General features: G+C 41.3%; 2 protein-coding genes across 10 annotated transcripts in view; both read left to right on the top strand.

Annotated features, from left to right (window-relative positions):
• Positions 1 to 25,066, top strand: part of nek6 (NIMA-related kinase 6) — a 112,438-nt gene that overhangs the window by 60,095 nt on the left and 27,277 nt on the right. For all 8 annotated transcript variants that reach the window (XM_078162371.1, XM_033646794.2, XM_078162372.1 and 5 more), the window contains 5 exons: positions 22,356 to 22,418; positions 22,663 to 22,773; positions 22,985 to 23,093; positions 24,522 to 24,629; positions 24,805 to 24,899. In XM_078162371.1, the coding sequence (XP_078018497.1) occupies positions 22,356 to 22,418; positions 22,663 to 22,773; positions 22,985 to 23,093; positions 24,522 to 24,629; positions 24,805 to 24,899 (486 nt within the window). The remainder of the gene's footprint in view (positions 1 to 22,355; positions 22,419 to 22,662; positions 22,774 to 22,984; positions 23,094 to 24,521; positions 24,630 to 24,804; positions 24,900 to 25,066) is intronic.
• LOC144458805 (uncharacterized) lies at positions 11,088 to 21,685 on the top strand. 2 transcript variants are annotated; one of them, XM_078162376.1, is made up of 5 exons: positions 11,088 to 11,841; positions 11,991 to 12,556; positions 12,644 to 12,763; positions 13,473 to 13,589; positions 13,747 to 18,159. In XM_078162376.1, the coding sequence occupies exons 2-5, from the start codon at positions 12,446 to 12,448 to the stop codon at positions 13,954 to 13,956; spliced, it is 558 nt and encodes a 185-aa protein (XP_078018502.1). In that variant the 5' UTR covers positions 11,088 to 11,841; positions 11,991 to 12,445; the 3' UTR covers positions 13,957 to 18,159. The 2 variants fall into 2 exon arrangements, with proteins under 2 accessions (XP_078018502.1, XP_078018503.1); XM_078162377.1 differs by having other exon boundaries at positions 11,088 to 12,556; positions 13,747 to 21,685.

Genomic DNA, 25,066 nt, shown 5'->3' with positions numbered 1-25,066 from the left:
AGTGTGCAACACTTGAATGGAAAACCTTAAGGTGATGTAATAAACTTTTCCTGGAATGTTTAAATTTTTTAATTTAGTTATTGTCTTTCACTATACAGAACCTTTAACAAAAACATTTGAACTAACCAAACCCTGTTTTTTCTCCTCGTCTTTAGGTCCTTACTGACCCAGATCAATCAATCAATCAATCAATTTTATTTATAAAGCCCAATATCACAAATCACAGTTTGCCTCACAGGGCTTTACAGCATACGACATCCCTCTGTCCTTAGGACCCTCACAGCTGATCAGGAAAAACTCCCCAAAAAACCCTTTAATGGGGAAAAAAAAAACGGTAGAAACCTCAGGAAGAGCAACTGAGGAGGGATCCCTCTTCCAGGACGGACAGACGTGCAATAGATGTCATACAGAACAGATCAGCATAATAAATTAACAGTAATCCGTATGACACAATGAGACAGAGAGAGAGAGAGAGAGAGATGCAGGTAATGACAGTAGCTTACAACAACATTATTTAAAGTAATAATATTATAGTTATAGTTCTGGCTACTGTGGTACAATATGTTGAAAGTATGTATTAATATCTGGCAGTATACATATGTGACAATAGTCATATGTGTATAATAACAGTAGAACTAATGATGACTAATGACTAATGATGGCAGCAGCAGCAGGAGGCATCTGGCAGGACCACGGCAGCGGCACAACCACACACGTCACACTGTCCAGGCACCGCTGTGATATGAGTTAATCTGAGAGACAGTGGAGCACAAAGGCTCCGGAGAAGAAGCCGAGTTAGTGACATCCAGAATGGCCGAGTTAGCAAGATGCAGTAATAGGATACGAGAGAGAGAGAGAGAGAGAGAAGGAGAGAAGGTGCCCGGTGTATTATAGGGGGGTCCTCCGGCAGACTAGGCCTAAGTCAGCCTAACTAGGGGCTGGTACAGGGCAAGCCTGAGCCAGCCCTAACTATAAGCTTTATCAAAGAGGAAAGTCTTAAGTCTAGTCTTAAATGTGGAGACGGTGTCTGCCTCCCGGACCGTAACAGGAAGATGATTCCACAGGAGAGGAGCCTGATAGCTGAAGGCTCTGGCTCCTGATCTACTTTTGGAGACTTTAGGGACCACGAGTAACCCTGCGTTCTCAGAGCGCAGTGTTCTGGTGGGATAATATGGCACTATGACCTCTCTAAGATATGATGGAGCCTGATCATTTAGAGCTTTATAAGTTAACAGTAGGATTTTACATTCAATTCTGGATTTTACAGGGAGCCAGTGCAGAGAAGCTAAAACAGGAGAAATATGATCTTGTTTCTTAGTTCCTGTTAGTACACGTGCTGCTGCATTCTGAATTAGCTGGAGAGTTTTTAAGGACTTACTAGAGCTACCTGATAATAGAGAGTTACAGTAATCCAGCCTTGAGGTAACAAAAGCGTGGACCAATTTTTCTGCATCTTTTCGGGTCAGGATAGGCCTAATTTTCGCAATATTACGCAGATGAAAAAATGCAGTCTGTGAGGTTTGTTTTAAATGAGAATTAAAAGACAAATCTTGATCAAATATTACTCCGAGGTTTCTTACAGTAGTGCTAGAGGCCAGAGCAATGCCATCTAGAGAAACTGTGTCATCAGATAAAGAGTCTCTGAGTTGTTTGGGGCCAAGAACAATAACTTCAGTTTTGTCTGAATTTAACATCAGGAAATTGGTGCTCATCCAAGTTTTTATGTCTTTAAGGCAGTTATGGAGTTTAGTTAATTGATTACTTTCTTCTGGCTTCATCTATAAATACAACTGAGTATCATCTGCATAACAATGGAAATTTATAGAGTGATTTCTAATGATGTTACCTAAAGGAAGCATATATAGAGTAAATAGGATTGGTCCGAGCACAGAACCTTGCGGAACTCCAAAACAAACTTTGGTACGTAAGGATTCATTATGAACATCAACAAACTGAAAACGGTCAGATAAATAAGATTTAAACCAGCTTAGTGCAGAACCTTTTAGGCCAATTAAGATGTCGACAGGATGGGGGCATTGATGACCCATGATAATAAAGAGAGTAGTGTTCTGTTTCCTGAATTTGAGTCACACTTACATAGGAAGAGAAGATGGCCCCATATCACTTTCGGATTCACATGGTCACAATCTGCAATCTGATAATATAAACTGCTTTCTACACTGTACAGTACTGTAGTACCACTCATGGTACCATTATTGCTCAAATGTAAAGCCTATAATGTACTATGTACTATGAAGCTGGACTTTGACTTGTTTCTTTAAAGAAAAACAGCAGAATACTCCTTTAACCTGAGGCCTTCGACACACACACACACACACATATCAAACAGTGGAAATGCAAAAATGTATCAGTCTGCAAAAGCCCCGGTCTTTGAACAATATTCGATTACTTTTAAGAATTCAGAAATTAATTATTATTCATCTCCCCAGAAATGAGGATGTACGTTTCTTACAGTCTTTTTGAAATGTGGATTAAAAATTTTTTTTGCATTGTTAGAAAAAGAAGACATTCTTCTTTTCATAATCTTTTACTGTTACAGAAAAATGTTATTTCTGATGAGTCATGTTATAAGCACATGAACAACAGTTTTGTACAGTATATACTTCTTTACAGTGCGTCGTTTCATGCAGGTAGTATGAATATTTTTGATTTAAATTCAGTTTTTACGTAGGATACTGTGTTTGTAAAGGTCAACCTAGTATGTCTACATACCCATCTCCATGCAGTTAACCCTTGTAAGGTACATCATGATGATTTAATGTACAGTTTACATTTAATTCAATAATCACATCTGCTATTTATATTTTACTTTCTGCATTGTATTTGTTTATTATGTCCCTGTACATAACTTCATAAATGACTAAACCCTGGCTAAATGACTATAGACTATATAAGATACCTGACATGGGGTTCATGTTTATATTTTTCATAATCCTGCAGTTTGCTTTTTTCTTATTTTCACCTCACCTATGTGAGGAAGGCGCTGCTTGTGCAGCGACTGGCAGCAAGACAAGTCACGTCCGCGTTTTGTGTCTGTGTGTAGTGTTGTGTAGCACTAATGTACCCTTTTAAAGTGAGCAATCTACAACAGTGAGTAATCAACAATTTGGCCAGTTGGTTGCGACTTTTTGTGTATGTGTTGTCTGGACAGCAATGGAGCTTGCAGTGGTATTTCTGCTATGGACGGTGTTTTTCCTCGCCCAAGGTCTCCAAACCCCTCGGATCCAGCACAGCAGGGAGTTTCTTCTTCAGTGGAGAAATCCTCCACCGGCCAACCCTCCCCTGGATCTTATTTTGCAATGCGGGGATTCTTGTGGAGAGATAACAAAGTCTTATGGAAACTTCAGCGGCGCTTTCCCTTGCAAAACGAGGAAGCGAGGCACAAGGGGCGGTGCTCGCCGAAGGCTGCGCAAGCTACCCCTCACCTGTATCCCGCTGCCGTCTATGATCCTATCCAGTGCACAATCACTAAGGAATAAAGTTGATGTGCTGCAAGCCCTTGTAAGATTCCAACATGATTTCAGGGATGCATGTCTTTTGGTCATTACGGAATCATGGCTTACGGATCGAGACTCAGATGCAGATCTTTCCCTGGATGGATTTGGTGCGCCGGTCCACCTTGACTGTGATGCAAGTGTCATGGGCAAATCACAGGGTGGAGGAGTGTGCCTCTATGTAAATCAGCGATGGTGCAAAAATGTTCTGGTCAGAGAAAGACTCTGTACTAAAGGTGTTGAACTGTTGACTGTGTCTCTGCGTCCCCCGTATTTGCCTCTGGAATTTCCCCAACTATTTGTTGTTGTTGCATATGTCCACCCCCAGAGGTAACGTGGATAAAGCATCAGTCTATACTTATGGTGACTCAGAAGCTGCAATCAAAATCTCCTGATGCACCCCTCTTTGTTCTTGGTGATTTTAATCACTGCTCGCTGGGTAAAGTACTTAAAAACTTATATCAGTATGTCACCTGCCCAACCAGGCACAGTAAAATATTGGATATGTGCTATGGATCTGTGAAAGGAGCATACAAGTCCCTGCCTCTCCCCCCTTTGGGTGGGGCTGGTCATAATTTTGTTCATCTAATCCTGGTGTATCGCACAGTCTTGAGGAGAGAGAAAGTTCTCACAAAGCAGACCAAGTTGTGGACTGATGATGCAATAATGAGTCTACAAGGCTGCTATGATTGCACAGCTTGGGACACTTTCACAGAGACTTCTTCAGACATTGATGAGCTGACTGATGTCATCAGCAGCTATGTGACCTTCTGTGAAGATTCTGTGATCCCCAAAAAGACTTTTAAAGTATTTCTAAATAATAAACCATGGGTTTCAAAATCATTGAAAATCTTATTGAACAAGAAGAAAATTGCATTCCGTGAGGGTAACATTTCAGAACTGAATGTATTACAAAGGGAGATAAAATGCGAAATTAGTAGAGCAAAACTAAACTATAAGGAAATGCTAGAAAGGAAACTAGGCCAAAATAATTTGGGTTCCGCTTGGGATGTCCTCAGGACCATTACCGTGTCTAACAAGAAATGCAAATCCAGGGTAGCTCTCAGCGGTGCTAAATCAGACAAACAATTAGCGCAGGATCTAAATGAATTTTATCTGAGGTTTGACACCCTTGATTTCAGCAATATGAATTCTAAGTTGAAAAATGAGTTACGTTGTACTGGGTCCCCTCCTTTTAATGAACGCTCTGTGATTGAGTCCTTTCAGATGTCACTCAATCAGCAGAGGGTGCCAAGGAGCTGGAAAGATAGTACTATCGTCCCAGTGGCAAAAACTAAACATCCCAAAGTTCTAAATGATTTTAGGCCTGTTGCCCTGACCTCACGGGTTATGAAATCCTTTGAAAGACTAATGAAAGAAGAACTTCTCCCCCATTTAGAGCCTCTGCTTGACCCACTGCAGTTTGCATATAGAGCGGGTCGTGGGGTGGAAGACGCTACTGCCACACTTTTAAACCTTGTTTTTAAACATTTGGAAAGTAGCAAAACACATGCCTGATTGTTATTCGTGGATTTTTCGTCAGCTTTGAATACCATCCAACCTCATATTTTAATTGACAAACTTGTTAATAATTTTAACTTTTGTGTAGATTTTAATGTTGTGGGATGGATCCTCAATTTTTTTTAACAAACAGAACTCAGGGAGTGAAAGTGAACAGGCATGTGTCTGACGTTTTAACTTCATCTACTGGTTCACCCCAAGGCTGTGTCCTTTGACCACTACTGTACATACTGTACACCAATGACTGTCGGAGTCAGTATGACGATAGATTCATCCTAAAATTTGCTGATGATTCGGTTATCATCAGCCTCCTCCACAACAGTAAAAGTAATCATGGTCCTGTGGTCGATGAATTTATAAAGTGGTGTGATGACTCCTTTCTGCAACTAAATATCTCCAAAACAAAGGACGTGTCTGTTGACTTCAGGCGGCAGCCTTCATCCTCCCCGACTATTTCTAAGGGTCAGGTGGTTGAGTCGGTGGAGAGTTACAAGTACCTCGGGACTTTCATTGATATGAACTTGAATTTTAATGACAACACTGACATGTTGTGCAAGAAGGGTCAGCAATATTTGTATTGTCTTAGGAAACTGTCTTTTTTCAAGTGGATAGGACCCTCATGACCCTTTTCTACAAATCTTGTATTGAGTCTGTGCTCACATTTTCATTATTGTGCTGGTATGGGAACCTCAGTGTCAAGGCAAAAAAATTCACTTAACAGGAGAGTTAAGTTGAGCAGCATGATTCTGGGAGTGCAACCGAGTCTGTTGTCTGATCTGTTCACTAGACAGGCAGGGAGGAAAGGTAGAAGCATCCTGACTGATGCCACCCACCCCCTGTTCAACGAATTTCAGTCTTTACCCTCTGGCTGTAGGTTCAGGTTCAAGCACTGGTTTATCCCTTCAGCCATCTCCATCCTTAATTCAGGCCAGAGGGGAGGTAACTAGTCCCTACCTGGCTGTGGAGGAGTTACATGATGCACTGTATATTCAGTGTATTTATACTCTCATGTTTCTATTTATTGTTCTTGCTTTTTTATATATATATATCAATTGAGGTGAGCCATGCTGTGAACTTGGCCACTGCTGTTGATTTATTTAGTACTCACTGTTTTTTGGGAATGTGCTATTTATGTATATGTATGTACTGTACCCATCTGTTTTAATCTTTGCTGCAAAATCAATTGCTCCTTGGGGACATAGATAAAGTTGAAGTTGAAGTTATGTAAAGTTTTTCATTTATCCCTTCCAGTGTTGTAGTGTGGCATTGTAATTTCCACTTGACAGTCTGTGATCAACCTAGGAGCTGAATCAACATTCTAGAATATCTTTAAGCACATTTTCACAGACAGTATACCCTCAAATTTACTTCTGCCTTCAACATCCAGCAAGAAATGTTAGTTCCTGCATTCTGACATTTTGTAATGCAGTAAAACTAACTCACTAAGTTTTGCTGTCTCTTCAATAAGATACACTGTTAGGACTTTACAACACACTAAACTCTGTACAGTCAGTTATGAATAAAGTAATAAAACCCTTATCAAAATGGATGTCTACTTGTTATGGTGTTTGTCAGTCACAGTAAAAATTTGAATGATTTTGCCTGAACGTAATTCTAATGCAATAATGGGGATTTCACAACGAATTTTCCCGCGTTCTGTCCTTTTTTTTTTTATTGATATACACCACGGCTGTCTAAAGTAATTTTAGTTCATGGGCCACATACTGCCCAATTTGATCAGATGTTGGCCAGTCTGGTCAATTCATTGAATATTAACCAATAAATACCACATTCCAATTTTTCCCCTTCTTTTAGTGTAAAGAAGTAAAACTAGCCTACATTCTTAAAGTATTAGCTATTTATAAACCATCAATTTACAATAGGCTATATAAAAAAGCCTGACAAGTTCACGATGTCAGATTGTCATTTAAATTTGAATTTATTATTTTTCTGTACATGACAACTATTAAGAAAACATGTATGCATGTCTACAAGTTTCTTGATGTGACTGTATAAGCATAACATTTCATGTACAGCACAGCAGTAAAGTCATCCAAGGCAAACTATGATTTATAAATTTGGGTTCTACAAATAAAATTGGATTAGATTTGGTTTAATAAAATAACACAAGAAACATACAGGTCAAGTAACAAGATAAATATTTATTCAACCTGACCGCTATCGTTTGAGCACCGAGAGACCGAGTTTCGCACAAGAGGAAGAAGAAAACGAATAACAAGACCGAGTAAGAGAAGAGTAATAGTAAGTTAATACATATAATAATTATAGATAGATAGATAGATAGATAGAATTTGTCAGTATCCTCTGCTCCTTACCTCATCCAGTTCAGCGTGTTTGTGTTAGCACCTTTTTTGCTTATATAAGATAAGATAAGATACACCTTTATTGATCCCACAATTGAGAAATTCCAGTGTTACAGCAGTCAAGGAGAAAGAGGCAGATTAAAAATTTCAAAAATTTAGACTTAAAAACTTGAATCAGTCTATTGCTGAAGGAGCTCTCCGGAACTTTTATCTCCTCCTGCAGAGGATGGGAGTCATTAGTCCTCAGAGATGATAGCTTGGCTGTCATCCTCCTTTCTCCCACCACCTGCACAGAGTCCAGAGAGCATCCCAGGACAGAGCTGGCCTTCTTGATCAGCTTGTCCAGTCTCTTCCTATCTGCAGCCGAGACGCTGCTCCCCCAGCAGACCACTCCGTAAAAGATGGCTGATGCTACCACAGTGTCAAAGAAGGTCTTCAGGAGCGCCCCCTGCACTCCAAAAGACCAAAAGAGCCGCCTCAGCAGGTAGAGTCTGCTTTTGCCTTTCCTGTACAGTGCTGTTATGTGATCAGTCCAGTTTATTGTTAAGATGAACAAGCCTCAATGTCCTTTCCCTGGATGTTCACCGGTGTTGGGGGGAGGAGTCTGCGCCTGTGGAAATCCACCACCAGCTCTTTGGTTTTCCCCGTGTTGATCTGAAGGTGGTTCCTCAGGCACCAGTCCACAAAGTCCTGGTTCAGTTCTCTGTACTCCCTGTCGTCCCCATCTGTGATGAGGCCGACTATGGCAGAGTCGTCAGAGAACTTCTGCAGATGACAGGTGGGGGTGTTGTATGGAAAGTCTGCAGTGTAGAGGGTGAAGAGGAACGGTGCCAGCACCCATGGCCGGATTACCCAATGGGCTTTATGGGCACAGGCCCAGCGGCCCATGCGCAGACGGGGCCAAGCCATGGGCCCAGCCAGAATGGGAGAAAACGACTGTATAACGTTTTTTCCCCTAAATCCCTCCTCTTCAAATTTCAAATAAATGACACCATATATAACCAACAAAAATCACGCTGATATAATTTTTTTTTTTTTTACCTAAATAGAATGATTTAATTGGTCAAGTGCAAGTGTGGAAACCATGGTAACAGGCCGCTCTGCCTCCGCCCCTACGTGACTGTCCTCAGCAATAGCAGTGATAGAGAGTGAAACAAGTGGTTGTACCAAACATAAGTGGAGAAAAGAAAAGGAGGAGAGGGAGGCAACTTTTTAAAAACGTGTGCCTTCCATCCAAACTTTCTTTCTCAAACGGAACCAGGAGAATCAGGGTGAACATGCTTTGGAGTTGGAGAACACTGTGCAAGCTAAGCTAGCTAACCGGGAGCCGGAGGCTCAAGATGCCACAAGAAGCACAACCTGTAGCTAGCTGCAGTCACACAGAAGTTAATATAATCCGTAATGCATGGTGTCAGTCTGTCAGTGTCCTCCTCATGGTAATCGCTGAGTACCTCCCACACAGTGGCCTCGAAGCAGTCCCTCAGGGCCTCCTCGGCCTCATCAGACCACCTCTTCACAGTGCGGGTGGTTGCTGGTTCCCTCTGCACCAGAGGTTTGTAGACAGGCAGAAGATCAACCAGGTTGTGATCAGCTCTTCCCAGGGGGGGCAGGGGGATGAGTGGTATGCCTCCTTGGTGTTGGCATGAAATAAATCCAGTGTTTTATTGTCTCTGGTGTGGCAGGAAACATACTGGGTGAAGGTGGGCAGTGTGGTGGAAGGACAGGCGTGAGGTCAGAAGGAGGGCCTGAGGGTGCTGTGTTTGCAGCTTACTCGTAACAGAGTGGAGAACGTCACAAGTGAGACTCAGCTTTAGCAGACGGGGGGACATACACTGCTACCATAATGACATGAGAAAACTCCCTGGGTAGATAGTATGGTCTCATGCCAACAGCCAGCAGCTCAATGCCCCTGCAGCAATGCTGTTCCTTGATAGTGATGTGCCCAGAGTTACACCATCTATCATTCACAAACACAGCCAGCCCCCCTCCTTTCCTCTTACCGTTGTCCACTGTCCTGTCATGTCTGATGAGCTGGAATCCGTCCAGCGCGGCGATCGTGGCCGGTACTTCTGCGTTCAGCCATGTTTCTGTAAACACCAGCACGCTGCTCTGCCGGTACTTCGGTATCGGTGCTGCACTCCGGTGCGACATCCCCGCCTCCTTCTCGGCAGCTCGTGGGGAATATCGTGCCTCTCCTCAGGCCGCATTGCGATGTGTCATAGCGCTAACAGCTGGTCCCGGGTGTAAACAGTGCAGCCATGGCTGTATGCCGGATCCCTGCACACGATCATGTCCATGGAGAAATAGGAGAAAGACCGCTATGAAGAAAGCAGTCTTCGTCTCCATATCAAAACAAAACATAAGTGCTAACTAGCTAACTGAAAAAATAAAGTTAAATGAAAAGAAACTGAAAAAAGCTCAGCGGTGAGCAGGAGCTGCTGTAACAGGCCTCCGCACTGGGGGCGCCATCTTGGTATTGGCTGTTCTTTATCCACATGAGGTGCATGAAAGCAGTGGAGACCAGAATGTTCCTGACTTTTTATTCTTTCAAAAAGGCACAAACTGGGACTTTTATTTTGTTATGATCTCTCCAAACTGGATTACACAAAAGACTGATGAGCTTCTGACCCTACCCTATTCAATTAATCTATTTAGCCCTTATGACTGGTTGCTTTTATTCCACTCTCATCCCCCAAGTAAACCAGAAGCTACAAATAATCACTCAATGCCAACACAAAATTTATTCAAAGGGAAATGTTTTATGATACGCTTGCTTTTACTATTAGGAAATGTTCAACCTAACCCTGGCCCTGATTTTGATTTTAATTTTAACTTTAACTGCTTGAGTACCCCTTTTGATTTTAAAGTTAGATCTGGGCTTGGTATTATTCACCTTAATGTCAGAGGCCTTAACTGGAACAAGTGAAAATCTGGGCAAAATCCACTGACACTGACATTCTTGTCTTGTTGGAGACTTGCTAAGCAAATCTATTACAGACAAAGACATTGCAATTAAGGGTTATAATGTTTTCCGTTGTGACCGTCCCAGAAAAGGTCGTGGCGTTGCCATATATATAAAAAACATTTCATGCTACCATTCTATTATCAGTAACGCTCAGCAGGCAATTTGAATTTCTTGCCTTGAAATTGGAACTTCTTAAAGGTCATTTTATCACTGTTGTAGTTTGTTATAGACCCCCGTCAGCAAGCGTGTGAGCAACTATCATCCTTTGATGTTAATGAGATTCTCCTCACTTTTAATTGGGACTGGCTGTCTCCCGTTTCTGACAGCTTTAAATCTATCTGTGACTTATTTAACCTTACACAACTTATTAATGGTTCAGCTCACCCAAATCCCAAAGGCCTAGAGAAATCCTCTCTTCTAGATTTATTTTTAACAACTGCTCCTCATAAATATTCAGATATAGGTGTTTTTGCAAATGATATTAGTGACCACTGTGTCAGATTTTAAGCACTTCTGTGAGCAAGCTTTTCTTCATGATCTGTGGGCCCTTGCAGGGCTCGAAATTGTGACCGTTTTGTCACTTCGTGAGCTGACATTGACCAATCAAACGTGAGTTTGACTTTAATGCTGATTTTAGATTGGTTATTAGCCTCAAATCACTCCACGACTGCAGCACTTCTGTCACTCAGTACTAACTAGGAGCTGAAGCTAATTCATGCCGGAGAGAGGAGAAAATGAAGAGAACGCTGAAAGTCTTTTTTAGAAAAAACACCACTGAACACCACTGTGAATGAAATAGAAACCTTAGATGATGATGATAATACTGATGATGATGACAGCCATGACAACGATGGCGAAGGACAGCACCGGCAACAGCAAAGAAGGTCAAGGTGTATGCTTTTCGGAGTGAGCGGCTAAAAGAATTCAAATGGCTGAAGTACGAGAATGGAGCTATGCATTGTGTACACTGCAAGACCTGTGGGCCGGAGATCGCCGGTAAAAGTCTGTTTACTACTGGGTCTACACATTTTAAGCATGAGAGCTTAACTAAACACGGAGAAAGCGCGAAACACAAGAAATCTCGTGACAAATATCTAACTAGTAAGAATGCAGGCTCGATTACTCAGGCATTTATTCGACAACATGCTGCTGGACGTGCAGCTGAAGAGGCAGAGATGAAAGTGAAATTTAACACCACCTACACCATCGCGAAAGAGGACCTCGCCTTAACCAAATTTAAACCTATGCTGCTTCTCATGAAAAAAATGGAATTGATATCAACATGACTTATGTGAACAAAAGTTGTGCACCAACATCATTGGTGTAATTGCAGATATGATTCGAGAGGAAACCGCTGCTAAACTGTCCTCAGCTCAGTACATCTCTTTCATCATCGACAGAGATACCAACGTGTCTGTGAAAGAGTGCGAGATAGTTTATACACAGATCCTTGTAAATGGACTTCCCACAACCATCCTGGTGGGACATGTGGAGGTGGAACATGCCACTGCTGATGGTGAGGATAATGAATGGCATGTGTAATGGATTATAAAACTGCCCTGAATTAACTTGAATTTAACAAATGTAATTCTTAAATGAAAATATCAATAACATATATTTTTAACCCTGTTTAAATTATATGTACCCTTTGGGGAATTATTTTAGGAATCTATGAAGCAACAAAGTCAGCATTTGCTGGCCTTGGGGAGTCATGCCAGGACTGGCTCCAGAAGACAGTGACCATGGGAGCTGACGGAGCAGCAGTGAATCTTGGGAGCAAGGGAGGAGTAGCAGTGAAACTCCAAGAGGAGGCAGGAAAGCACATCATCCCGTTTCACTGCATGCCTCATAGCTGATAATGGTCTACTTCATTAAATGAGAATAACTAAACAGCTGTGGCTCTCTTCATAGCAAACTAAAATGTTTGATTTGTACACTGTTGCAGATTGGAGCTTGCTCTGCTATCTGCTCAGAAGGATTTGCCTTCCATAGGGAAGGTGTACGATCTGCTCCACTTGGTTTGGAAGACCTACCACTTCAGCCCCAAGTCCAGAAGCGAGCTGAAGAGCCTTGGGGTCGAGCTGGGTGTGTCGGTCAACAATCCAAGTCAAGGGGACGAGATGGATGCCATGTGTTCAGGTGATGCTGGACAGAACACAGTGGTATATGCTCATATGAAGCACCTGGCTGCATCATCAGTAAATGCTGATATCGCTGGCAGAGCAAAGAAGGTCAGTATAAACTATGGGGCCCCCGGGGAAGAAAATACACCAATGTAGCCTACATTAATTCACACATTCAACATCTGTTCTGTGCAGGTCAAGGAGACCATTGAAGATGGTTCTTTTTTGGCATTCTGCCATTTCTTAGCAGATGTATTTACTGCAGTAAGTAAATACAGTCTGTTGCTCCAGAGGAATGATGTAATCCTCCCTCAGGTGAGCTTCATGTGGTGGTTAAAGAATAAACCATATCATTTTAGATTTCAATCCCTAGCCAAGTTGAGTAGAAAGTGACGTGTTGTTGGAATCACAGACAGTCAGCAGCTTGGAGAACCTCATCATAACAGTTCAGGCAATGGCTGTGAGGCCATGTCATGGTGGCAGGCTGGCTTCCTTTCAGGCAGCCATGAAAAGGCAGAAAGGGAGGGAGCAAGCACAGGAGTTTAAGTTTCAGGTACATTTTGTCAGGAAAAGCAGGCATTTGGGCATTATAGGAAGCACTGAAGCAAGTTGGGCATTTCAAATCAGATTATTCATTTAATGTAGTTTAAATGTACACTGTTCATTCTAAATTGTCAAGGGAGTTGTTTTGAGGAAAGGAGAGGCAGGGAATATGGCTGAAGATGGACCACTCAGTCAGACTGCTCCAGGACTGCAGCAGCAGATCGACACTACTGTTGCTGCAACAGTGAGACACCTCCGTGCCCGGTTCAGCATCCTCCTTAGTATGTTAAGATTAAGATCAAGATGCTTAACGCAATTTGTAACATATCTCAATGCATACTTTTGATATCCTGCACTGAAATAAACTACAGGCAATTTACTAAATTTCTATTCCACAGCTAAGTTTGCAAGTTAGTTTAATAATGAAGCAAAAAATATATAGAATAACTGTTTATAGTAACAAATTTCACTGCTCATTTAGGCTGAGGAGGAGTTCCAGGCTTTGAAAACCCTGGTGTTCAGGTCCTTCAAAGACAAGAGCTACAAGGCATTATGGGAAATCCTTCTGACAAAAGAACCTTATTGCTCAGACTTAGAGGTAGGCTATATTTATATGCTGTTTAGCATTCATCTGATTAATGTATTTTACACTGTTACTATTACTGAAAACCTTAATGATATTTAAATGATTTTAGCTTTAGAACATCCTTCATCTAGTGAAGATCATGTTGGTCCTTCCTGTGTCCTCTGCGCAGTGTGAAAGGGGGTTCTCCACACAGAAGCGCATCAAGTCAGACACCAGATCTACATTACACCCCAACACAGTGGAAGATCTGATTCGAATCAGTGTAGAGGGTCCTCCTCTAGAGAGCTTCGATGCCTCGGTGTCAGTTACCAAATGGATGGAAGAGGGACAGAGAGCCAGGAGACCTAATTTTAAATCCTGGCCCCAGGATATTGTGTGAAGCCTCAGATGTCACACACACAAACACACACACTCTCTCTCTCTCACTCTCTCACTCTCTCACTCACTCACTCACACACACACACATTTCACAATCATCTCATTAATTTTCAACTAAAAGTTTAGTGATAAGTGTACTTAGTACTGTGTAATGTATAATATACTGTATAATGTTGACTGACACAATGAAATATGTTTTCAATGGCATTATCATAGCTGTCATCATCAGTATTATCGTCTAAGGTTTCTCTTTCATTCACAGTGGTGTTCAGTGGTTCAGTGGTGTTTTTTCTAAAAATGTCTTCAGCTGAAAAAGTTAATAAGTGTACTATACACATACAATGTAATGTATACACTGTTGCCAACTCCTCAGTAAGAAAAGTAGCTATTGGCTGTCCTAAAAGTCGCTAGAAGTCGCTAAATGACGTCATTGCCTAATTTGCATAATTGTCCATATGCATGTAATTGTAATGGATGCTGTAGGAGAGAGGAATAATGTCGTGGGAGAGACAAAAACTGAGTAAAAAAAACACCCTGAATATGTTTAGAACTACAAATGAACCTTCTTTCAGTGATTTATATTAGACAAAGAAAATTTTACATTTACATCCCGCCCTGACTGTAAACCAGGTCGGGATCAGCCAGCGGCGGTTTCGTGCATGCGCGATTCACATGCAGTCTGGACGTGGAGGGGTTAACATCTCCTGCTCTGACTGCAGCTGGGAGGGAGGACTGGGCCGTCTGCGAGTGCTTTGGGGCGAGAGAGGAGCTCACGGCAGCATCCGCTGCCCATTGAGAAGACTAAGAATGATACGTGCTCTCACAACAGAGTCTCCAGAAGTCTTCAATAACCATCAGAAAAAGTCGCTAGATTTGTCGCTAGTCGCTTTTTTGAAAAAGAGTCGCTAGAGGGGTCTGAAAAGTCGCTAAATATAGCGACAAAGTCGCTAAGTTGGCAACACTGTGAATGTATACAGTATAATGTCGACATTTGTTGCAATAGAAAAAAATCGATTACACTGTTGGTGCTTCTTACATTACGGTGAGCGCTCCCAAAATTTTGCTAGTGCTCCTTACTTTTTGAAGTTAGGAGCACCAGTCCTACCATGTAAAAAATTTAATTTCAAGCCCTGCTTTGAGTGGAACAAAATCTCTCTCATTAATGATGTAGATTTGGCTTGGAAATATTTTCATGATGCTTTGCGAATACCGAATATCGTTGTTTAGTTTTTCATTAGTTTTTGCAGATGAACCTCCTCCACATTAGTGTTGTCACGGTACCAAAATTAGGACCCACTGTGCGATACCAATGAAAATATTATGGTTCTGAGTAGTATCACGATACCACAGCGAAAATGAGGCAGATGTGCCTTTTGTCATTTATAAAAAGATAAATCACTTTTCTATAATACATCAATGATATTTCAATGGAATAAATTACTTATTGACTTGTTCATACTTCAAAAACAGCATCAATCAGTGATTAACATGGGGGGGATCAAAATAAAATAAAATAAATAAATAAAATAAAAATCAGCCAGCCACCCTCCTCCCCTGACAGTCCCTTGATAAGTAAAGAACAGTCCCTAAAGTGCGGTGAGGTTTGTGGGCCATGAACGGCTCGTTTCTCCTCTGACACATCATGTACGGTCTGTGTTCGGCTGTCTTGGTTGTTCAGGTACTTCTGGGCAGTCCTGACACCAAGAAGAGGATATTATTGGAGCCGACTTCTCCGTCGCCCGGTAAGCCGATGGCCGCCATAATTGACAGGAATGCATTACTGTCTGTGTCTGTGACCCCCGTTCAACCCACAATCGGTGGGATTCACCTTTCGTTTCTGCTGCTGGTTGAAATCTGTAGGCTGTTCGCACAGCGTGCTGAATGATTTAAGCCTATTTTGCTCGCTCAAAACTATTTTTAGTAGCAAATGCGAGTCCGGTGACGGGCGGATCGCCACACTGCCGACACACGCAGCTATTATTCAGCCTTGCTTTTAACTTATTCTACCGAATACCGAATGTGTGTTTTTTTGCAATATTCGGCCGAATATATTCGGTTACCGAATATTCGGTGCATCCCTACTTACCACCCAGTTGTCCAGTTTACTAAAGGAAAGGGATGTTGCCTGGGCTAAGGCTGACTGGTTGATTTTTAAACAGCTCCGAAATCATTTTACCTCTCTCACCAAAAAGGCAAAATCTGATTTTTACCTTTCTAAAACTGCTAGCAACGTCAATGACCCTAAGAAATTTTGGAAAGTAATAAAATCCTGAATCCTGATCCTATCTTACTATGTAATGATGGAAACTCTGTCTGTGTGGGTGTGTGTGTTCCATGTTTTTATCCTCAATGACTTGGTCAATCCATGTGAAATTTGGCACAGTGGTAGAGGGTCATGGGAGGATGCGAATGATGAAGCAATATTACATCAATTGGCCAAAGGGGGCGCTATAGCAACCGATTGAAATTGCAAACTTTGAATGAACCTCAAGAACCCATAACTTCCAGTTATATAGATTTTCCGCCATTTTGAATGTTTTGAAAAACACTTCAAATGGATCTCTTCCTAGGAAGTTTGAGCGATCTGCATGAAACTGGGTGAACATAATCTAGGGACCAATATCTAAAGTTCCCTCTTGGCAAAAGTTGGAAAACTTACTAAAACTGAGCTTCTATAAGGCAATGAATATTGCGGAGGGCGTGGCTCATCACATAAAGGTGTATAACATCTCAAGGGTTTCACCCATCACCACGCAACTTTGTAGGCATATGACCACACATAATCTGAGGGGACCCCTCCATTATTGACCCCATCAAACAAAATGGGGGCGCTAGAGAGCTCATTTCTTATCTAGGCCTAACCGCCATATGGATTTTTACTAAACTTGGTAGATATGTAGAACAGGACGCCTCAAGGTGACTGGAGAAATTTAACTCTAATTGGCAACTGGGTGGCGCTATAACAACAGAAAAATGCTTCAAAATGGCTAAAATGCGACCGGTTGCTGTGGCTCCCCCTGTGGACCAATGTTGGGGTTTTTTGGTATGACTAAGTCATGATATGGTATGCTGTACTCAATGGGTATGGACTAGTAACAGATAAATCAGCCATTCTAAATTGCTTCCTTATATAAATAAAGTTCTATCTTATCTAATCTATTTGAATCTCAACACCCAGTTCCACATCTACCTAATGAAGAGATGACTTCCGCTGTAGAGCTATAAATTAATCGTCAATAATCTGTCTGTCTGACGTGTTATAATGAATGAAATATCACTGCCATGATGGTTTGCAGTTATGGCTATATGTGATGAATTAGTGGCACGGGCACTGTTAATAGCCACAGCCATGCTTAATGGTTGCGCATAATGACAGCTGTTCTATCGGAGAACCACGTTGGTGCAAGACTCTGGAGCTACATTTGTTTCTTTATTATTCAATCAAACAGAGTAGGTTTTGCAATTAAAAAAAAAAGATTTGAGAGCAAAAGTATCAATATTGCAATCAAAAAATGTTTTATTGCAAGTAAAAAAATGATTTGTTTGCAAATCCTTAAGTTTTGTTTGCAAATCCTAAAGTTTTGTTTGCGAGTCATTTTTTTTTGTTTGCAAGTCAAAAAGTTTTGCGAGTAAAAAGTTGAACCTGGTGGGCGGGGCCTAAACTGAAAGCTGTAAGACACGTTTTTTTTTTTCTTCTTCTCTCGGTTGGCGGATTGCAAACAATTTAAAGGTGCATACCGCCACCTACTGCACAAGAGTGTGCAACATCATGTCATTTAGCCTGTTTCTTAAATTCTACTCATCAGCCTAGTACGCTTGCAAAGCAACATGGGAGTTCTGTAGTACACGGGGAATTCAGTGCGGGAGCTGTGGCGAAAATCAATTCTGAAACCGAAGTTTTTCGGGCTCCCATTTCCAAAAAAAATTTGTCCACACAAGTGATGTGATAAAAAAATATGATATCCACACGAAACTGCAATACCCGCTACCAAGTGATGTAATACACATGCCAAAGCAGTGGGTGGTGATGTAACTTTTAACGGAAAGACCATTTTAAGTAATCAGAGGTCAGAGTCAAAGGGAAGTGCGGAAAATAAAAACAACCCGATCCACAAAAATAGCGCAACCTAATTCAACAGCAGAGGCGCCTGAATGACCAACTACACGATCACGAAAGCAGCGACGGGCCTGCCAACGGAGGTCTGACCCGGCCGGATCCAGAACCTCCGTTGGCAGGCCCGTCGTTGCTTTTGTGGTAGTTTAGTTGGGGTAACTATCAACAGGAGCAACCGTCACTAATGCTAGCGTAGTTCCTCAGGGATTTAAGCTGTTATTACTTTAATTTTGACAATCTTACCTGTGACAACACATTACCTAAGGTTGTAAGGACTGTAACTGTTGGTAGCTGTTGTTGATTTGTTTAAATATGTTGAATTATAATTTTATGGGTTATTGTTTGTCGGACGATTGAGCTGAGCTAACTAATGCTATCGTCAGCTGTCACTTGTTGCCATAGCAACGGTAAAAATTCACATAGGGGCTAAGAGCAGAGTGCAGAATCAAGCTTCATTGTAAATATGGTTAAGAGACATTGTATTTAACACAGGATGTGGGATTTTAGTAGTTAGTAAACTTTTAGAAAAGAGCTATTTACCGTCACTCTGACGTCAAACAATGGAGACAGGTAATAAAATACTGCGGTTATCCTATCTACACGCAACCACTGGCACCGGATTCTTCCAAAAACTTCACCCTGGACTCCGGTTTCAAAGAAACATGGTTTCAGGGGCCCAAAAGTGCGGTTGCGTGTGACCAAACAGCCAAATCGTATAGAAAAATACACGGTTTCAGAAGTACAGGGGTCGGTGTGGACTAGGCCTAATAATAGCAAGAATGTTTTATTTGAACTGGTGCATGTAGATTGCTTTTGTTTAGCCAGGGCAGAACTATTTGATGGCGTAGTGGTCAGTACCGTTGATGCCCCGGGGTGTAGCAGTAATGCCGATTGTCGAGCGTTTCTGGTGGGAGAGAGGGAATCGTGGGCGTAGCCCGCTCTGTATGTAGCCACGTCAAACCCACCAATAGAAACTCTTTTCTCATCCATCAGCGTAGGCCCCGCCCATTAAGTGCAATTGAACTTGCAAGCAAAACTTTAACTTGCAAGCAAAGAGGACTGATTTATAAGCAAAATGATAATACATTTTACTTACAAACTTGATTTTGATTGCAGTTCAAGAAATATGCTCTCAAAACAGTTTTATGTGATTGCAACAAAAAGACACAAAAATACCTCCATACAAGACAGTCTGTAAAACTGCACTTCTTCTCTGCCGTATTTTTAACTGACAGATCTAATGAGTGGTGGAGCGGGCACAGATATCGGTACGCAAACTGACTGAATGGTGTTTCTGCATCAATTTGTGTCTCACTGTCTAGTGTTTCCTCTATATGGCGCACCGCCGCTGCTGAAATATGACCGCCGCTGCTGATTTTTTTTTTTTTTTTTTCGTCTTAGCTCTTTAGAAACTACCGTTATATTATTTGGCGCTACGGACACTTCATATCCAGGTCAAGTCACACACTTGTGAGTAAAGCATATAAGAGGAGAGGAGAGGGCTCCATCTCAATACGCACACAGACACGTGCGCACACACACAGGTGAGCACGCTAGAGCGCAGCTCGGGCTGCATTTCCCTGACCACACCTGACCCGAGCCCGTTGCAGTTTGTTACCTGACATAGTTATTGTTATGGACAGTGTGTAAATAATAATAAGACTGCTGTTAAGCATAGACAAACACGCTGCTCGCACAGCAGCGCAGCATGGCACTGTGCGCACACTCAGTGGGAGCGGAGCCTGTGTTGTGTTCAGGTGTTACACTTAAATAGGTCATAGCATAAAACAGCAGCATGTCAAGTGACATGCCCCATGCACGTGGGGTTTCATGAATCCATAAGCTCCATAAGTTTAATAACTGGGCGTAAAGGGACCTATATGTCTCGTTAAACTCTTTCCACAGAAATACAGGACAAACTGCATCCCATACTGAATCAGTAAGGGACAGTGCATTTTATTTTTCAGTATGGGACGAGGGGCAACTCTGTCGTCTCATGCCTTGGTGTGGTGCTGGCATCAGTCACATCACTTATCCTCAGTTTTACTATCCTTACTGTTATCCAGACTTCCACAGGAAAAGTTTCCTGGAAGAGTTTGCTGCATTTCAGAGTTTTTCCCGGGAAAAAGAGTTTGTAACTTTAATGGACGCTACTGCGCTACTCAGTCAATCAATTAACTTCACTAGTGAAAAGCTATTTGACTCAGAAAGTAGTGATGTCACCACCACGCTACTGAGAATGCTGTTAAATTCGTAAGGTTGCACCTTGTAGTGACCTACTTCCCAACACAGATTATTCCTGACAGCATGAGAAATAGCAGTCTAGCATGAGTGCGTATGAAATCGGTCATTTGCATGACTGGTTGACAGCTCTGACTTTCAAAAGAGGAAACAAGCGTGTTGCTCATTTTTCTCATTTCAGAGACTTTTCTTTTTTCTCTTTCATATATTGTCCTTAAATAAAGCTAAAGCAATCTAATAAAAAGACGCAGTATTTCTTATCCAATCGCTCGATTAATTGCCAGAATAATCGACAGAATACTTGATTACTAAAAGAATCGATAGCTGCAGTCCTAGCGGTCAATGTCATTATCGAGGCAGTTCTTTTCACTGATGTGTCAAAGGCCTTTGACAAGCAACAATTTATCAAATGCTGCTTATCAGTTTTATTCAGATGATACCGTAATCTATTGTTCATCCCCTTCAATAGTTAAAGCTTTGGGATACCTGCAGTCTGCCTTTGATGTTGTTCAGACCCTCTTAACTCAACTTAAGCCGGTGTTAAATGCAGAAAAATCCAAACTCATGCTATTTTCAAATGGCAAAGACTTAACATCTGATCTTCCAAAGATCTTAACTATTCGAGGGACTGAAATTGAAATTGTTACAACATACAAGTATTTAGGTATTATCATTGATCAGAACAGAAAACCTTGTCACCAAGCTGAAGGTTAAATTGGGCTTATTTTTTTAGAAATAAATCTAACTTCTCCCTTCAGGCAAGGAGACACTTGATATCCGCAACTTTTTTTTTACCTCTGCTGGATATCCTCAGGATCCTCTGCGGAAATCGCATACACCACTGTACTCTGTATATAAATCTATTCTTGGCCTGGTTTCCTCTTATCTGTCTACATACATGTGCACAAACCAAAATCAATATGGGCCTTCGCTCTCATAATATTCTTCAAATTTTGGTTCTGAGGGTGAGAACAGAACCCGGCAAAAATGCTTTTGAATATGCTGCTCCTTCATCTTGGAATAATCTTCAGAAGGATCTGAAACTGGCAGAGCTGATCACTGTGGAGGTGTTTGAGTCGATTTTTAAGGTTCGAGAAATTTGCTCTTTTAGTCAGTGTGACTGTTCGTAAATCATTTAAGAAATTGTACTCAAATCATATTTATTCTTGTCCTGACCTTGTATCTCATGTTAATTGCATACTGTGGTTTTTAATCATTTGTTGTGTATGGCAGTTGTATATGTCTGTTTGCCTTGTTGTAACTTGTAACAATGTTTTATGCTGCCCTCTTGGTCAGGTCACTCTTGAAAAAGAGATTTTTAATCTCAATGAGGCTTTTACGTGGTTAAATAAAGGATATATGTAGGACTCCCCCACTCTGGGTTTGAACCCGCCACCTGGGGGGGAACCAGGAACCAGGAACTCTCTCTTTGTGAGGCAACAATGCTAACCACTGCACCACCGTGCCGCCCATTGGTTAAGAATTCATATGCTAATTAAGAAAAAACTTCACACAAATGTCTGATAGGATAAAATGATGAAATGATGACATTTTAAATCCAAAAGATCAAAAGTCAGCTTCACTGTGACATCATAATGTTCTGCGTAAAACACTGTTCTGGCCATTATTCAACGTCATATCTCAGGAACAGAAGGGGAAATGTTTGGTCAGATACAGAATTGGTGACACTAATCTTGGGTGTCCACCTTGAAACCGTGCTGATTGTGTAGATCTTCTGTGCTGTCAGGGAGAAGATGTGTAAAGCATCAGTGTTTTCACAGACATGGATGTAAACTGTAAGAGAAACTTGACTGGTGCATGGAGGCATACAATTGGGGGGGTGGGAAATCCTTTTGTTTTTTTTGTTTTTTGATATTTTTTTGTTAACAGAAATACATTACATAATACAAATGTTTAGTTCTCACTGAATTCTGGCCAAGATACATCTTCAGGGGACAATTGACATTGTAGGAATAATATGAAATCTTTTTTTTTTTTTACTTGAAAAATTAAGCTCATATTTACTATATATTTTGTCACTGCAGATCTTTGAGATGATGGATGCTAAGGCTCGTCAGGACTGCATCAAAGAGATCGATCTACTCAAGGTAAAGTGAATCAACTATAACCATTGTGCTCAGTGGATCAGTGAGGAAAATCATATTAAAAGGTTTTCCAGCATTGTTTAGAGAACAATATGAGGACAGGGGCAGGAACATTGTATTTCCCACACCATCACTTTGAGCACAGCTGTACTTGATTGTTGAAGCTGTTGTCTGCTGTGTTTAAATAAATAATTGACTGATTATTGTCTGCAAAAAGAAAAAAAATTCTCACATTTTTCCACTGCAGCAATTGAATCATCCCAATGTTATCAAATACCTTGACTCCTTCATTGAAGACAATGAGCTCAACATTGTTCTGGAGCTGGCAGATGCTGGAGATCTGTCCCAGATGATAAAGGTCAGGAATAACCACATGACACTCACAGGTTTACCTCAGATCAAAAAAATAGACAGACATGATTGTAATAGGCACTGCACTAGTCTAGTTAATGAGATAAGAAGAATCCTTTTTCTAGATCTGGTTCCCATAAATACGCTACATGCTAGCATCTGTCAGATAGGCATTGTCACTTGGTATGGACTTACATCCCTGCCTTCTATCTGTTTAGTACTTCAAGAAGAAGAGGCGCCTCATACCAGAGAGGACTATATGGAAGTATTTTGCACAGCTCTGCAGCGCCCTGGAGCACATGCATTCACGTAGAATAATGCACCGTGGTAAAGAGCTACTCACAGATTTACTCATCTCCTCTCACTCCTTACTTTCACCATGCACACTTCATCATCTCCATATTTGTTTCTACTGATAGATTTAACCCTGTCACCCATCCCCGTGCTCAAACTATCCTCTCACCTGGTTCCATTTTCCTTCTCACCCTTTTTTATTTTTAGTGTTACTCTTCAGTCAGTATTTGACACCAGAAGGCAATATGTGTGGTTGTAGAGTACATAACATAGTCTAGATACTAGGGCTGTAGTCAACCAAAGAAAATCTTGGTTGACTAAAGTTGTACATAATCTTCAACTAATCGATTAGTTGTAGGAAAAAAAAATCTGCATGTTATTTTTTCTTGTGCGGTGGTGTGTCTGTGTCACTCTGCAGACTCTGTTAAGTGCTGTAAAGTTTAGTTGATTCAAAACACACATTAAATATGGCTTAATAGAGACAATTTCAAACACAAGTACACAAATTGGCTTCACTATAAATCACAGAACTGACAAACACTTTCCTTTATCCAGACACATTTTCCCCACCAATACAACATGCTAACGTTATTAGCACAAGTCTATGGCATTTTACATTGTATAAATTAGCCTAGCGTCTAGCGATCTTTTCCTCTTGTCATATAAATCCAGGGATAACAGCAACATTTAACAAAGGTAACGGCACACAGTTTGGCTCCATAACAACTCACAAAGTTCACTGACAAAACAACTGTCCTGTACCAAACAAGTTTTCCAAGCAAATACAACATGCTAACGTTATTAGCTCCAGCCTATGGCATTTTACATTGTATAAATTAGCCTAGCGACTAGCGATCTTTCTCTTGTCTCATGTAAAGTCAGGGACAACAGCAACATTTAACAAAGGTAACGTCACACAATTTGGCTCCATTACAATTCACAACATTCACTGACAAAACAGCCGTCACACTAAACACGTTTTCCAAACAAATACAATATGCTAACGTTACTAGCCCTAGCATATGGCATTTTACATGGTATACATTAGCCTAGCGATGAGCGGAGATTTCCTCTGTTCATATGAAGCCAGGATAAATCCCTAAGTATGAATCCCCAAAATGATACATAACGCACGAGACTTAAAATGCTATTTTAGTGGAGGCTTTACTGTCTTCACAATTTATTGTTTCTTAGGAGGTCTGCCTCACAGCAACGCTGAGCATTCAACTTTTTGTCAACACCCCCATTTTCACAGGTAACTTTGCCCCCCCCCCCGACTAGATTCTTATTCGACGAGAGCATATCGACCAAATAATGGACTAGTCGACCAGGAGACTACAGTCCTACAAGATACTAGGGCCGTATTCTGATCAGCTCAGACCAAGCATTTCAGGTTTTACAATGATGGGTTTAAATGTGTGTGTGTGTGTGTGTGTGTGTGTGTGTGTGTGTGTAAATCAGATATCAAGCCAGCCAATGTGTTCATAACAGCCACAGGGGAAGTAAAGCTGGGTGACCTGGGATTAGGCCGCTTCTTCAGCTCTAAAACCACGGCAGCACACTCCCTAGGTAAAGCACATACATGTATAGAGCGTACGTCCATATGCATTCATCTATTGTTGTTGTATTTTCAACAACAATAGATGACAGCTCAGCTGTATGTTATTTTACTGATAAGTGCTGATTCGAGACACTTTTTGAAATAACTTATTATTTGATGTGTTTGTTACTCTCTTTGTCCCAGTGGGGACACCTTACTACATGTCACCGGAGAGGATCCATGAGAACGGATACAATTTTAAGTCAGATATCTGGTCCCTGGGATGTCTTCTGTATGAGGTAAGCTTACATACACATTGTCCTTTATCGCCACTCTATGATTCAGATAAATGGAAAATTCCTCACCCTGCAAGCAAAAAAGCCTTGGAGTGACCCCTGTAGGCTGAAAAGTTTATTACACCCCAAAATCCTAAAATAAAAAGGGTTGTTAGCACCCCACTAGTTTT

This window comes from Epinephelus lanceolatus, chromosome 19 (assembly GCF_041903045.1).
Source record: "Epinephelus lanceolatus isolate andai-2023 chromosome 19, ASM4190304v1, whole genome shotgun sequence".
Lineage (NCBI taxonomy): Eukaryota > Metazoa > Chordata > Actinopteri > Perciformes > Serranidae > Epinephelus > Epinephelus lanceolatus.
The sequence above is the reverse complement of the archived record's forward strand: the minus strand, read 5'-3'. Positions and strand labels throughout refer to the sequence as shown.